The 16499-nt window shown below is 39.5% G+C and overlaps 1 protein-coding gene across 3 annotated transcripts in view; it reads left to right on the top strand.

Annotated features, from left to right (window-relative positions):
- The first annotated feature begins 4715 nt into the window (after nucleotides 1-4715).
- CCDC50 (coiled-coil domain containing 50) overlaps nucleotides 4716-16499 on the top strand; it is an 84095-nt gene continuing 72311 nt past the window's right edge. For 2 of the 3 annotated variants that reach the window (XM_046001849.1, XM_046001848.1), the window contains exon 1: nucleotides 4752-5436. In XM_046001849.1, the coding sequence (XP_045857805.1) occupies nucleotides 4767-5436 (670 nt within the window). In that variant the 5' untranslated portion in view covers nucleotides 4752-4766. Of the gene's footprint in view, nucleotides 5437-16499 lie in introns of all 3 variants that reach the window. The other variant, XR_006817993.1, reaches the window with a different exon arrangement.

Below are 16499 nucleotides of genomic sequence, written 5' to 3'. Positions count from 1 at the left end.
GGCTGCTGGAAAAACAATGTTCTTAGGTGACAATTAAGTTTCAGTGAGAAGGTGGCCATGTGTGAGCCAAGGAGAGAGGCCTCAGAAGAAACCAAACCTGCCAACACCTTGCTATTGGACTTCTAATCTCCAGAACCACGAGAAAATTAACTATTGTTTCAAGCACTCTGGCTGTGGGACTTTGTTATGACAATGCTAGCAGACTAACACAGTCTGCTTAGTGGAAGTCATAATTAGTTCTAATTACAGCCTCTTTTGTGGGGAACTACTTTCTTAGGTAGCTTGTGGTGGTGAGGTAGAAGCACTGGATGCCAAGAAGAAGGGGTCTCTCTAGGAGCATGTGTAACATGGTGGGTCCCCTTTCTTGTTGTATCAAGGCCCAATGTGACTCATTTATTTGACCATATTGCTTTCCTTTAGCCTTCCTTTATTTGGGATTCTTATTAATAATACAACTGAGTAGATATATTCATTATTTATTTAACAAATATTCATTGAGTGTCTTTTGTGTGCCAGGCACTGTTCTAGGTATTAGGGAAAATAGTGAATAAAACAGATAAAAAATCCCTGCCCTTGTGGAGTTCAACATCTGGTACCACTTGGCTGTTGAATGTTCTAGTTTTCCAATTTGACTTCTCATGTCTAAACTCTCCCTATTCCAATCCACGTGTTCATTATTCCCAAACTAACCCTCTTCATGTAGAAAATGTATTATATGACTTTCCTTTACAATAATCTACTCAAGTATTTTGGTAATACCAAAATACTCGGTATAACTTATAAATAAATCTTTATTTCTACCTGTGGCATTTGAGTCGCAATTTAGCCCTGAATTGCTTGTTTGAGAGCTGCTTAAAATTAGGGATTATACCTCTTCTGGGAAGCCCATCTTTTGCTACTTTTTGCTGTAAAATTGATATTTCAGGACATTAAAATACATAAACTCTTTATAGGAATTCACTATACGTTGATTTCCTTTCATTTATTTTATTTCATTTTTTTATTAACATGTATTATTAGTTTCAGGGGTACAGGTCTGTGATTCATTGGTCTTATACATCCTAGCACGTAGCCTTGCCAGTGTCCATCACCCAGCTATCCCAACCCTCCCACACACCTCCATTTCAAATTCCCTCAGTTTGTTTCCTGAGATTGAGTCTCTTATGGTTTGTCTCCCTCTCTGATTTTGTATTGTTTCATTCTTTCCTCTCTTCCTCTATGATCCTCTGCCTTGTTTCTCAAATTCCACCAATCAGTGAGATCATATGACAATTGTCTTTTTCTCTGATTGGCTTGTTTTGCTTAGCATAATACCCTCTAGTTCTATCCACATCATTGCAAATGGCAAGATTTCATTTTCTAATGGCTGCATAATTTTCCATTGTATATATATACTACATCTTTTTAATCCATTCATCTGTCGATAGACGTCTGGGCCCTTTCCATAGTTTGGTTATTGTGGACATTGCTGCTATAAACATTTGGGTGCACGTGCCCCTTCGAATTGCTTACATTTGCATCTTTGGGGTAAATACCCAGTAGTGTGTTTGCTGGGCTATAGGGTAGCTCTATTTTCAACTCTTTGAGGAACTTCCATACTGTTTCCAGAGTGGCTGCACCAGCTTGCATTCCCACCAACAGTGTAGGAGGGTTCCCCTTTCTCTGTATTCTTGCTAACATCTGTCGTTTTCTGACTTGTTAAGTTTAGCCATTCTGACTGGTGTGAGGTGGTATCTCACTGTGATTTTCATTTGTATATCCCTGATGCCAAGTGTTGTTGAGCACTTTTTCATGTGTCTGTTGGCCATTTGGATGCCTTCTTTGCACAAATATCTGTTCATGGCTTCTGCCCATTTCTTGATTGGATTATTTGTTCTTTGGGTATTGAGTTTGATAAGTTCTTTATAGATTTTGGATACTAGCCCTTTATCTGATAATGTCATTTGCAAATATCTTCTCCCATTCTGTCCATTGTCTTTTGGTTTCATTGCTTCCTTTGCTGTACAAAAGCTTTTTATCTTGAAGAAGTCCCAATAGTTCATTTTTGCCCTTGTTTCCCTTGCCTTTGGCAATGTGTCTAGGAAGAATTTGCTGCAGCTGAAGTCTAAGAGGTGTTCTCCTCTAGGATTTTTGATGGATTCCTGTCTCACATTTAGGTCTTTCATCCATTTTGAGTCTATTTTTGTGTGTGGTGTAAGGAAATGGTCCAGTCTCATTCTTCTGCACATTGTTGTCCAATTTTCCCAACACCATTAGTTGAAGCTATTACAAAGCTGTAATCATCAAGACAGTATGGTACTGGCACAAAAACAGACATAGATCAATGGAACAGAATACAGAACCCAGAAATGGACCCTCAACTCTATGGTGAACTAATCTTCGACAAAGCAGGAAAGAATGTCTAATGGAAAAAAGACAGTCCATTCATTTCCTTTTAAATCATCAGAAGATATTTAGTCATTTCACTCCCCTGCTAGAAGGTGCTGATCCTGTAACCTGAGCTCTAATTGCTGAGATTGAGGGTAGATACAGAGTAAGGGTGGAGGTGGGGAGGTGGATACAGAGTAAGGGTGGAGGTGGGGAGGGATAGCCTGACTTTTGGGAGGATTTTAGGGTCATTTGGTCCAGCAACAGAAAGGGGCTTCTGGTCATTTTTCATTACTTTTCCTGCTGAAGGCAGCTGATTCCTGAAACATAAACATGACTTGTATATATTTGTTTTTCTCTAGGACAGAAATGCGGATGTTTTTAAGGAAAACAAAGCAGTGACCCTTGGCCATATCTTATTTACCCTATCAGTCAGAATCTAGGCAGAAAACCAGACACATTCAAAATGGTTTAATTGAAAAGAATATAATGAAGGACTCTTACAGAGGTGTGGGTGTGGTTCAAGGAACTAATAATAGTAATAAGCCTTTACAACCCTAGGCCTGAAGGGGCACTGGAAGAAAATGGTATTATTAGAGACCCATGAGAGCTGTAGCCCTGGAAAAGAGGCTTTGGGAAAGGTGTTATAATCTGAAGGCCAGGGTATGGCCAAAACTTTGGCCTAGTTCAAGGGGGAGAGGAGTGAAATTCATAGGCTGGTATTTCTTTCTTCCCTTCTTTTGATCTTATGACAGTGCTTCCCATTGGTCCAACTCAACAGGAAGCACAAGGCAAGGAGGTCTTGGTGATGTATTCGTAAACGTCAGCTCCTAGGGCAGAGCATGGCAGAGAAGGGGAGAGAATGGATTTGGAGAGGGAAACCAAAAATATCTATTACAAATATTCTCTCTGACCATAAATTTAGAAAAAGTCAGTAGAAGGCAAGGAACTTAAAAATCACCATAAAACTACCTTTCTGTTTTTAGAAATAAAAATTTTATTTAACTTACTTTTATTTAACTTACTGAGTGTTCTTTCTGCCTAGTACTACTGGTCAGCAAACTTTTTCGGAAAAGGGTCTAATAGTAAATATTTTAGATTTTGAAACGTAAGAGGCAAAACTGAATGTATTACATTATATTGACATAACCACTTAAAATGTAATCATTTAAGCATATAAAATGCACTCATTAAAATCCAGTGGGCTTGGGGCTCCTGGGTGGCTCAGTCAGTTGAGGGGCAGGATTCTTGATTTTGGCTCAGATCATGATATCAGGGTGGAGGGATCCAATCCCACTTCAGGATCCATGCTGGGAACCTGCTTGGGATTCCCACTGCCTCTCCCCACTTCTCTCCTCTCCCTCTCTTAAAATAAATAAATAAATAAATAAATAAATAAATAAATAAAATAAAAAAATCCCATGAGCTAGATTTGGCCTGTGAGCCATAGCTGTTCACCCTTTGGCCTAGAAAGTCCTAGAAATTCTTCTCCTAAATTTTTGTTAACCTACATTTTGTTACCCTATTTTTAAAAATGTCCTGTCCAAATAAAACCTCTTCCATGTGGCCTGTCAGACTGACACTCTTCGAGTTATGAATGGAGGAAAAATCCATTTTTACATGATTAAGAGTAAAATTACCAGTTTAAATTTGAGAGGATGTTGGAGGTAGATCCCAGAATCCAGAAGCGGCAGGCATCCCAGCTATTCCAGGGACCTGGTTTACTCTCATATCAGAACACGTCCTCTTTATCTCTCTTTCTCTTATCTTTGCTCTGTCTGCAGTTTGGTTTCATTGTTTACTAGTGAGCACAAAGCTTCCCCATAGAAAACAAAGTACCTGTCCCTCTTTAGGCAAGAATCCCAGGGAAGTATACTACTTGACCTGTATTGGTCACATACCCATCTTAGAGGAACAGGTGTGGGTGGTGGTGGTCGTGGTGGTGATAGGGAGGTTCTACCATTGCACACTCTTAGCAGAGGAGCCCACTGCTGAGGACGGAGTCCCAAAGAGAGGGAGAATTCTGTTGCCAGAAGATGCAGACAGGATGTCTATTTTTGGGAGAAGAAAATGTCACAATTATAGTCCAATATGTGATAATGTCTGGAATGTCTGAAACACCCCCAGTACCTAACATCGTATTTGGTAGACAGTCATGTGTTTTTTGATGAATGAATGACTCAGTTCCTCCAGCTGGTTGTGAACGCTCTCTTCTCCAAACTGGCTCGGATATCAGCTGTTGTCTAGTTCTGTAGGTTGTATTAGAGGTTTTCCGAGTCCATATATAATCTTTCCACTAATCCCGGGACGCAAAGAACGCCTAAGAGAGCCAGGCAGCAGGGAATCTCAGCCCGGAACCAGGGCACAGAATGCTGTAGACTCCGGTGACAATACCAGTCATGTTCTGGGTAACCTATGTGGCCCTTTTGTTGAGGCCTTCAGGACACAAAGGCCCCGCCGACAGACGGACACAAAGGCAACCCTCCGAGGATAGGGAGGCAGGGCCCGGGGGCGGGGGCGCAGGGGGGCCTCAGCCTCGGGGGCGTCGCGCGGCACAAAGGAGACAGCAGGGAGGCGGCCGCGGGCGCGGATCTTCGCTCACCAGCCACTCGCAGTTGCGGTTACAGACCTGCAGCTCCCCTCCCCCTCCCCACCCAGGCCCGCCCGCCTGCCCGCCAGCCCGCCCGCCTTTCTGTCTCCTCTCTCCCTCCGTACTGGACGGCCCGGGTCCATTTCCGGGCTCCGGATATTTGGTATCGATCGGGGCCGGGGGCGCGGGAGCAGGTGGCTGTGGCGGCGTGGCTGGGCTGCCAGCCTGGGGCGCCGGGCCGGGTCTCCGGTCGCCTTTGTCGCCAGCCCTTCCGCGGAGGCCGCACCTCCCCCCGGTCGGCGCGCTGCCGGCCGGACTTTGCGCCGCGTCGGGCGCTGCTGCTGCGCGCGGGGCCGCGCTTGTGGCCAGCGGCGGCAAGGTAGCGGGCGGGGAAGAGGGCGGCGAGGGCCGGCTGGGACCCCGGCCCAACATGGCTGAAGTCACCATCGACCAGTCCAAGCTGCCCGGAGTCAAGGAAGGTAGGGGCCGGGGCGCGAGGCGCGCGGGGCCCCTCCCCTCTCCCAGCCTGGCTCTCTCCGGGCGGGGACGTCGTTCTTTTGGCCCCCGAGGCCCTCGCGCGGGCGCCTCCGGTGCCCCGGCCCTGGTCGGGGGCAGGATTGACTTGAGGCGCTACTGTGGTACCTTGGGCGAGTCATTACTTATGAGCCCGGTTTCTTCTCCCCGAGGAAATGGGGGGAGAGAGGACAGCACCACCCTCCGCAAGTGGTTGTGCAAAATGTTTTCCCGAAGAGCAAAGCGTTGGTGAACGCTCGAGAGCTGGGTAAATCTGACTTATTTGTGTCCTTAAAAATCAAGGCCCAGCCTAGCTGGCTTGAAGGCTAGAAAGTGGGGAGGGGTTGACATTCAGTTCCTTGTGGAGCCTTTGTTTTGAAACTTGACTCTTTCCCTCCTTCTCTCCACTTTTCCTAGCCCAGCGGCTGGCTGGCTGACTTTCCCACCTCCCTCAAGGTTTAAAAGTTTAGTCTTGGCACTGCCCAGCGCGGGCAGGCTGATGGGAAGTTGCTATAAGCATTTTTTCTTAGGAAAAGCAGGGGCAAGGGGGAACAGGGGACTGACTGGTGACCTTGATTTTTAATGGCTCTTTATTCTGATGTCCTGGGAAATTATGGTTGATTAGTACTGGTCTGGTTTAGCCACTGGCAAGTAGCCTTTTGACTTCCCTCCTCTGCTCTTGATTGTGTGCTCCAGGATCTAGCATTTTTTGTTGAAATTTTGGGTGCTGGATCACCTTAACCTTTAGTTATCTTTGGCTCTTCTTTGGCCCGGGAAGTGTGGAAATCACAGAGTGCTATCCAGGCTTGCAGAGGTTGTCTTTGTTGTGAATGTCATTTGTTTCTGCCGAACAGTGTGGCCTGGGGTGTCCTGGAAATGTGGAATTGAAAATAAGAATTTTTGATTTCTTGGAACTGTGTGTTTCATTGACAACTTGATTTGACTCTGATGGTCTTGTGGGTGTTTAGGCCCACCCCAAAATACCAAGTAGGCTTCACTGCTTTCTTTCCCAGAGTTCAGAACACTAAGAGATAGAGTCACTGGTTTTATGTAGAATTTTTGATGGGGCCAGGCTTGCCCTATTGTTCCTGAAGAATATGAGAGCTTAGGCCTGAGATCTTTCAAGCTTTCAATTTCCAGCAAGGCTTTGGTAAAGATTCAGGTATTCACATGTAAATGTAGTTTTCACAGCAGTGTCAAATCTGGTGCTTGAGTGGGAGGAAAGGCAGATTACACTTTGAAAGTACTAGTGTCTGAGATTGTCTGGTTGTACTTAGCCTTTTGGGTAGGAGTTTTGTGGACAGATATCTGTGTGTTGGATATCTCTAAAGAAAAAGTGACCCTATGTAATGTGTTTTGCTTTTTTGGGGGTGGGTGATGAGTAGAGTGAACACTGGAGTTCAAACACGACCTTAACAGGTTAAGTATTAATCGTGTAGTGCTGTGATTTTCCCAGCCTCTTTTACCTGTTTGTGACCTGGAGCAAACTTGAAACTCACTTTTTGAATATGCATTTGTGTGACTCTTAGGTCTTCTGGTTTCTAACCAAAACATGAATGATGAATGATTTATTCTAGTACATTCTTTCTCAAGGGGTTCTAAAAAACATTTTCCATCTAAAAATGCAAGATGTTTCTATTCCTAAACTCTGGAATTTTAGCACATTCAAATTGGTTTCCACTTTGCATAATGTGGTGTTTGACGATCCAGTTTGCATGATATGGTAAAGTGGGAAGGAAATTTGGTGTGGCTCTTTCATTAAGTTAGAATTAAATACTGATTGATTTCTAAGGTGGTCAGAAATTGTAGAGATCATTGTCTTTGTAAGCGTCTGACTTTTCTGGTTCCAGGATCCTCAAAGGAAATGATGTATTAGGCTAGGAACCTCCTAATGGGTGTAGTTTTTGACCTGGGACGCATTCAAGTCTAATACAGGGTATCTTTCTCTAATATTACTCTTAATTATGGCCCAGTAATTCCCTAACAATGTCTTTGAACCCCTAATTTAAAGAGAATAAAGCTGGTGCCCATGTTTCAGTAAAACATACACATTGAGATTGTTCTCAATACTGAAACCCCAACTCAGTTTGTAAAGGAAGTTTAGTGGTAAATTGCTTAATATCCTGACATAGATTTTTAAGCTGTTTTTAAAATCCGTCTCCTCCACTTATCTTTTCAATTTAAACTTTGGTAGATTCATATGCAATTACGATTTGGGGTCATAGGGTGGATTCCAATAGAGATTAAGAATAATGCAGTGGATGTCTGTGGCTTCCCACTGCCTTTTCTTTGGGAGGAGTTGGGGAGCCCTGTGACCTTTGTTGTGAACATCTCAACAGAGGTCATGGGTAACAGCTGACATCAGGGAATATTTTAAATTTTCTGTTCTACGTTAAAATCCAGTGCTTGCTTGCTTACTTATAAGGTGGTTGGACAGACCTTTAAAAAAAAAAGAAAATTGCAGTAGTATTTTTACCTTAGGAAATCTCTTAAAGTAGAAGACAAAGGGACACATTTGAATTCATATGGAGATGAAAGGAATTAAATCTAGCTAAATGTCAACACACATCATTATTTCTGGTTTAAAAGCGTATTTGGAACACACGTACTTTTTGTAATGTAATTACTGTTGCCAATGTTTAGGAATAGTCCTTTATTTCTCCTGAAACATTTGAGCTTCTACCCAACAAGATTTGAAATAATTCCAGCCATTGTTTTCTTAAATCAGTAGATGTATAATTCAAATGCATCATGCAATTTGCGAATATTAGACAAAGGTACAGTCAGGTTCCAACAGTATTAAGTTTCTTAGTTTAGATCGGAACTGGGAATATATTTTTCTAAAAAATGAATGCTTTTCTTCAGTTGACAACTTAGGTTTTTGGTCAGTTTTGGCTTCTTTTCCAAATTTTCTTTCTGACACAATAGTCCAGACCCCTCACTTTCCTATTTGCCCCCTCCACTTAGATTCTCATATCCCTCCTTAATTGGAGTGGCTCACTTACCATCATAATTTTGCTCCTTCTGTCTAACAGAGTTTTAACTCTTAAAATGTTGGTCTAAGAACTAATATTAGCCTGTCCATCAAAGTCATTTCTAGACTCTTAAACTTTTACCAACTCCTTTGTAATTTTATAGGCATTTGAGTTTTCCCATTTATAGCCATTTAGCACAACACACCAGTTGCTAGTGCCAGCCTTCTTATTTCTTCTCTTACAGTAGTAAGAAATGCATTACGTATTATGTGTTTGTACTAGTCTTCAGATGGAAAGTTCCACCATCTCCAGAGTTGGTTAACTCTGTGTGTATGCGTGTGTCTGAAATCAATATACCTAGTGACTTATTTCTTGAAGTAAAAGCAGCTAGCTATTCTGAAAGAAAATCTTTTTTTTTTTTTTTTTTTTGTGGAAGATAAAGTTTAATACAGTTTTAGAAATATGTCTCGAAAGCACTGATTCGTTTTACGTTCAGGACACCCCAGTGGTATAGTGAGATAAATTAAATTAATGGCACACATCCAGAATTTTAAGGGGAAAGATACAAAATTAGGGCTGGTGCAGTAAATTAAGCAAGTTTTCCCAGAGATCTAAAGCGTATCAACGTGCATGTAATGTGAAGGCAGTATCTGTGAGACATACAGCATCTGGCTCCAGGGCAAACTCATTTTCTCTTTTCTTCAGAATTATACAGCAGATTTTTGTTGTTGTTGTTGCTGTTTTTTAAGGAGACAATGGCTGGATCTACCTGAATTGGGAGATTTGTATCTTATTTATCTTTCTTTACCCTCATCTGGCTTTAGGTCTTTCACGTAGCCAGAAAATATTCAGCAAATATTTGCATATGTAAATGGCTGAATGAATGTATTATTAAATGCTTCCTGTTGCTTCAGGAATCATACCTCTGGTGTAGTATACTATTATTATATATCAAAAATAATATTTTATATTCCTTTTCAGAGTCTAGGTTCTTTTTTTTTTTTTTTTTTTTTTTTTTCAGAGTCTAGGTTCTTAAAGGGCAGGGATAATGCCTTTTATCCATAGGGATCACAGATCACAGTGCCAGAATTAAATTTATTAAAGAAATACTTTATTTTTTTTGTATAAAAACTTCTAATCTTTTTTTCCTAATGTTTATTTTCTCATAGGTGCATCTTAAAAATAGATTTTATCCTATGTAGATATGTGTAACAAAAAGTGAAAAGGAAAAAAAAAAAAGAATTCTGTGCTCTTCTGTCCTTGGAGGTAATCATTATTAAGAATAAAATTTTAGTGAAAACACCTAACAAATGCTCTTTTGCAGTTTTGATTTTTCTTTGAGTAATAGGTTTAAAGCATTTATCTCACAATTTGGAAGTTGGAAAGAATCTTAGATACATATTTTTTAAAAAAGTGTTTATCTACTGTGTGCCACCTGTTATGCAAGGGTAGTTTCACAATAAAGCATGCCCTGTGGTGCATGGACATGATCTTCACTGTAGTGGAGAGGCAGTTGTGTAGAGTTTAAGGAGTTGCTGTAAAGAACCCTCTAAATTTATACTGCATCCCAAATGCCTCTCACATAAAGGAAAAAGGAAACTCTTCCAGTTTGTTGCTATGTGCAAGGATGCAATACTTTCTTGCTTGAATTAATTTTTAAAAATGGATATAGCTATCATTTGTAAATTACGATTTTTTAATAAACTATTTTTAAGTCATTGAAATTTTTTTAACTAATAGATACCTAAAGAACAACTTCTTCCATGTGTGAAACTGTAAAGTTAATTGATATTTAATCAAAGGATCTCAGAGTAGAAAGCATTAAAAACCACTAATCCCAACCAACCTCCTCATTTTCCAGAGGAAATTCTTAGGTCTAGGATGGGGAAGTGAGTGTACTGAACTGCTGAGGTTAAGTAGCTAGGAATTAGCACATTGGGGCTAGAATTAGAAACATTTAAAACTGCAAATATTCTCTCCTATCCTGTCTTCTCCCTCCTCCCCCATTTTCTCTCTTCTCCTAACTTTTCCCTTCCTTTTTCTTTCTTTTCCCCCTTCCCCTTGTCATCTCTCTTTTAAATTACTCTATAGATACATCAGATTAATTTTTAATGTTTTTCATTAATACTATCTTATGTTTAGAACAGTTGAATGAAAATGAGAACAATTTCAGAGATGTTTTGATGTTACTTTAAGGATAATTTTTGATATTAATGTTAATGAGATAATATAGACTTTAATTTTTAATTAAAACCTTTTTTAAGGTTTTATTTCTGATTCATCAAATGAATTATTGAGTGAAGTGTGGGAAGTCTCACTCTTGCCTCAATGCTATATTTAAAAAAAAAAAAAGTGCATGTCTTCTCTGCTGTACTCTACCTGATGGGGCTAAACTTTAAAGGCTTGGACACTTTGAACATATAGGGAAATAAACTCAAACAAAGCCATAGGCCATGGTTTTTCCACAGTCCTTGCCGGGGGTATAGGAGTTTTTATTGCGATAAATGAATTTGCCTTAGTGATAAAAAGCTATGTGATATTCTGCTCATAAAGAAAGCATTTATAGATACCACAAAACTTTAGGGAACTCTACTTGAAATCCTAGTTTTCTAGTACAACGAGCATATTTTTAAAATGAACCACTCTGAGTCATGGGGGAAAAACAAACCTATCATAGCTGTATTTGCAGTTTCAGAAGTAGCTATGGAAGGTCTGTTGAATTAATATTTTTAACTGATGACCCACTTAAAGGTGACCTGTACTTCAAAAGGTAAAATTAGGATACCCTAGATCTTGAATAAGACCTACAAAGGATAATTGGCTTATATATGCAGAAGGATCTTGGGGATTATTTAGACCATTTATTCCCAGATGTTTATATTTAGAAACCAGTGCAGAAGAGTTCCCAGATACTACTGTTAGAAGTCATGACATATGTGCACACACATACACACACACACCCATTTATTTTTACATCATTTCATCTACAAAAAACCCTCCACATACATTAAAGTATGTCTGTATGCGTATGATAGTTGGTAACCATATACACTAACATAAAAACAGTGAAAAGTTTCTCATAAACCAGAACATAGTGTAATCAGTTTTGTTTATATATCAGTATTTTTTTTTCCCTTTTAGTCAGATTTACTGAGGTACAATTTATTTACAGTCAAAACTCATCCTTAATTTACAGGTCTGAGTTTTAACAAATGCATCGTCTTGTAATTATTGCAACAGTAAGATCAGTACAGTTGCATAACCCCCAAACTTCTCCACCCTTTTTCCCTGTCTCCCATTAGCCGTTGATTTGTTTTCTGCCACTATAATTTTTTCCTTTGCAAAAATGTCATATCATTTGGCTCATACAGTAAGTACTTTTTTGAGTTTAGCTTCTTTCAGTTAGCATAATGTATCTGGTACTATGTTGTATGTATTAGTAATTCTGGTTGTTCTCATTGTTGAGTTCCAGTGTTTGGCTGTACCACAGTTAGCTTATCCATTCACTTGTTGAAGAACATTTGGGTTGTTTTTACTTTTGGTGGTTATAAAGTCCCTGTAAACAATTGCAAATAGAGATTTTTTTGGTGAAAGGAAATTTTCATTTCTTTTGGGTAAGCACTTATGGTGGGATTGCTGGGTCATATGGTGAGTGTACGGCTTTATAAGAAACTGCCAGACTGTTTTTCGAAGTGGCTGTACCATTTTGCATTTCCACCATCCCACCAGCTCTACTTGCTCTGCATCCTTGCCCACAGTTTGCATTTTGCATTGTCAGGGTTTTTTGTTGTTTTGTTTTTTGCTTTTAGCTATTTTAATAGGTGTATAATAATACATGTGGCTTTAGTTTGCATTTCTCTAATAACTAATGATGTTAAGCCTCTTATTTTATGCTTATTTGCCAGTCTTATTTATTTGTTGAAGTTTGTGTTCTAAGCTTTTGGCCCCTCTTAAAAAAAATTATGCTGTTTTCTTTTTATTGCGTTTTGAGAGTTCTTTATACATTGTGGAGTCAGGTCTTATATCAGATATATATTTTGCAAATGTCAATGGTTTTTAAACTTTGGTGCAACATTAGACTATTCATGATGGGAGCTTCACTATAAGCACATTGCTGGCCCTACTAGATACCAGCTAAATCTCTTGGATGTGGTCCCAGGAGTCTGTAGTTTTTAATACCCTGATTATACATTTGGATTTTCCCAATGGACATTTGCAGTATACTGACGAGAATAACGTGGTCACCCTAGTGCAGGAATCTTCCCTACTCTAATTTCTCAAGTTTTTGTAGTGGCAACTCATTTCTCTGTCAGTGTTCAAGAATGAGCAGCATTTTTTCCCCCTCTCTAGTAATTGGAATTTGTTCCTCTAAGGTAGGGGTCTATAAACTATGGACCATGGACAAATGCAGCCTACCCACTTCTTTGTTTTCACACAGCAGGTGAGCTGAGAATGGGTTTTCTATTTTTTAATGATTGAAAAAAAAGAGAAAGATTGATGACATATGAAAATGCTATGAAATTCATATTTCAGTTTCTATAAGTAAAGTTTTATTGGAACAAAACCATGTTCATTGTTTACATATTGCCTGTGTCTGCTTTCACGCTACGAAGGCTGAGATGAGTAGTTGTGGCAGGGATCCTATGACCAGCAAAGCTTAAACTTTTTATCATCTGGTACTTTATAGGAACAAATAGTAGGTTTTTGGGGGACCATTTTTGATGAAACTTTAAAAAACATCCTTATTTAACTTTTTCTTTTGATATTCAGTTGTCACCATGAACATCAGTTACAACTTTTCTTTAATATGTCGGTGTCGTTGACGATTGCTGATTGAATTCTTATGATAGTGTGTTTTAGATTGGTAGTGACTTTTAAAAATATAGACAAATCCTGATTTTTCTTTTTTTTTTTTTGGAAGAATAAATTTATACTCCATATATGTTTCTAGGTACTTCAAAATTGATTCTCTAGATAGAAGCCATGTGTAAAGAATATTTCATATGTCAGCTCTGAGTAAGGGTCTGTGGGCTTTCATGAATGAATTGGATGAGTAAACAGATTCAACTTTTTAAATAAGTTTGCTTTTGATTTTTAGCTTATTGCTTATCACTGGCTGTCTTCAAAATGTGTTACTGACGTTTGTATGAAGGAAGTGTTACTTAGTCTTCTTAGAAACTTCTATCAGAAGTACCTAGGTTGATTTACCACTCGGCTTCGAAAGTTTAGTGTGTAATGAGTATTTCCAGTCTCAACACAGCTCCTCAGTGACCAAATACCAGGGGAGTCTCCACTGGACTTTTTGGCTTTTATTTTTCTAATGAGTCATAAAAGCTGAGTCACTTAATCCATTAACTTTGCTCCGGGATTTTTAACTGCAAATAGAAAAAGTGTGAATGGCTTATAAGGGTATCTTTCCTTCTTCACTGCCTCCCAATCAACAACAACATTTTTTTCCGTTTTTTTTTTTTTTAATTGACTATATAGAGGAGTCCATAGTTTACTTTATTGCATTAATTACATTAATATTTTAGGAGCACTTTCCTATCAAATGCTTTAAAATATTGGTTTTTTTCTTTCATATTATGAGAGTCTGTAAAGTACCAAATGTTAGGATTGACAAATACTTTCAAAAAGTTCTTATTGTCTAGGGGTGCCTGGGTGGCTCAGTGGGTTAAATCCTCTGCCTTCAGCTCGGGTCATGATCCCAGGGTCCTGGGATCAAGCCCCGCATAGGGCTCTCTGCTCAGCAGGGAGCCTGCTTCTCTTCCTCTCTGTCTGCCTGTCTCTCTGCCTACCTGTGATCTCTGCCTGTCAAATAAATAAATAAAATATTAAAAAAAAAAGTTCTTATTGTCTAGATGGGAAACCTGAAGTAGACAAAGAGAAAGAGACTTGATTAAGATCATTATCTCCCCATCTGCACTTCTTGACCTTGCTATAAACGTCTGGGCCAACAGCCATTTGAAAGAACTGCCAATTCTCAATATCTGTATTTACAGATCACCTTGTGGCTTTGCCTACAAAAGGTCCCTTATCCTATCCCCAATGGCTGGATTTTAACTGGACGTGTCTGCTTCTCTTGTTTTCCTAGGTTTCGTGGTCAGACCTTATTTCAAATAGGGTTTTTAGTGGACCCACAAAGCGTTTCTTTATTTCTTTTTATAGTTATCCCATTAGAGCGTCACAGAACTGATCTTCAAAAAGTCATCTTGGCTATGTGTGTATGTTGGAGAGGAGAGATTGGAGGTTTAGAAATGATTAGGGAGCTATGGATAGACCCCAGTTCACTGTGCTTTTAACATCCCTGAAGTCCAGGAACTTCGTGTCAGTGACTCTCAAGCTTCCCATACTAGGAAAACTACTAGGCTTAGACAGGATCGCCAAAGAATTTATAGACCAAACCCAGACTTTGTGAGTTTTACTTTTTTACTTTACTATTTACTTTGTGAGTAAAAAGGATAATTCTAATAATTTCATCAGAGTAGATGGATACTGGTGATTACACAGCTAAAGGAGACATTGCTGAAATACCATAGGCAGTTGGATATGACAACTGAGTGAAGTCCTTACTACAAAACCTCTTCTGGATATGTGAAGTTTTCATTGGTACTTAAAGCCTGGAGGGTACGGGTCTACCACAGATTGTCTCCAGGTTCTAAATCTGTTTTCTGTTTCATAATTGGTTACTGTGTAAAACATGAAAACTTGCTCTCTGGATTGTAGAATAGAAACCACTAGGGTGTTGTTCAGCTATTCATATTTGGGTTTATCAACATTTTATTTATTTATTTATTTTCGTTTACTTTCTCTTCCCTATTTTTTTTAATATTTTATTTATTTATGCAACAGGTAGAGATCACAAGTAGGCAGAGAGGCAGGCAGAGAGAGAGGAGAAAGCAGGCTCCCTGCTGAGCAGAGAGCCTGATGGAGCCCAGGACCCTGGGATTATGACCTGAGCTGAAGGCAGAGGCTTTAACCCATTGAGCCACCCTAGTGCCCCAACTTTCTCTTCCCTGCTTATGGGTTCTCTCCCTATGTTCCCCACAAAATGTGGGGAACAGATGTTGAAAAGATTTATGCCAATTGAAGGGAGGTAAGAAATGCAGACATTTCTAATCCCTGTTTACTTGGCAATATGTGATATGCCTCTTATTTTCTTTTTCATTTTAAATATAGAAGGAGGCTACATTTTTACTCTGTACACCTCTGCCAAGCATCTTTTTAGTAATTGAGCTCCTCCTATAATTATTTTGCAGTATTTGCTCTAGTTTACTGATACATTAAATAATTCTTCCCAATTGAAATCAGACTTACAGTACAAAATTTAACTTCATCAGACTGACTTCTTTCTAAAAGGAAATACCTTCAACCTAGACTTGTAAGACCTGGTTTCACATCTCCTATTTACCACCTATTAGGTGTAAGAACTCAGAGGTAATACTCAGTATCTCTGAGCTTTGGTTTTATTATCTGTTTACTGGAGATAATATATACTGTGCCTAATACATGGGCTTGTGATGACAGTTAACTGAAGAAATGGATATGAAAACTTTCTGTAAAATGTAGTGGTATGCAATCAAGCTTGACGTTACTATTCAAGTCGCCCTGTAATACTTTGACTTTTTCACTTCTTCCAGACTGTTGTTCCTGTGAGCCCTGTTGCCCTGCCTGGAATTTCCTTCTACACTCTCCAAATCTGCCTGTTTCAACACCCCACCAGGCCTCGCTCAAGTGCTCATTTTCTGTTAAGTCTGTCCTGCTTTTTTTTGTAATTTCTTCAACCCTCTTTGAACTACTTATTTCTGTAAGCAACATGTATCATTCTCTGTATTAATTTACTCCCTCTCTCTCAACATGAGACTGGTTGCTGACGAATTTCAGTATTTCTCTTTCGGATCCTTACCTGTAAGAGATACTCCAGAAAACTTATCAGACTGCCTGATAGCTTGTGCTCAGTGGGCAGACTGACCTGAGCTAGCTGAACTAATGACAGTAGATTAAGACCTGTGATCATTTGCCTGAATTCACTAGGGTAGGAATAGAGGACAAGG

The sequence above is a fragment of the Meles meles genome, chromosome 4 (genome assembly GCF_922984935.1).
Source record: "Meles meles chromosome 4, mMelMel3.1 paternal haplotype, whole genome shotgun sequence".
NCBI lineage: Eukaryota > Metazoa > Chordata > Mammalia > Carnivora > Mustelidae > Meles > Meles meles.
This window is presented reverse-complemented; position numbering and strand designations above follow the sequence as displayed.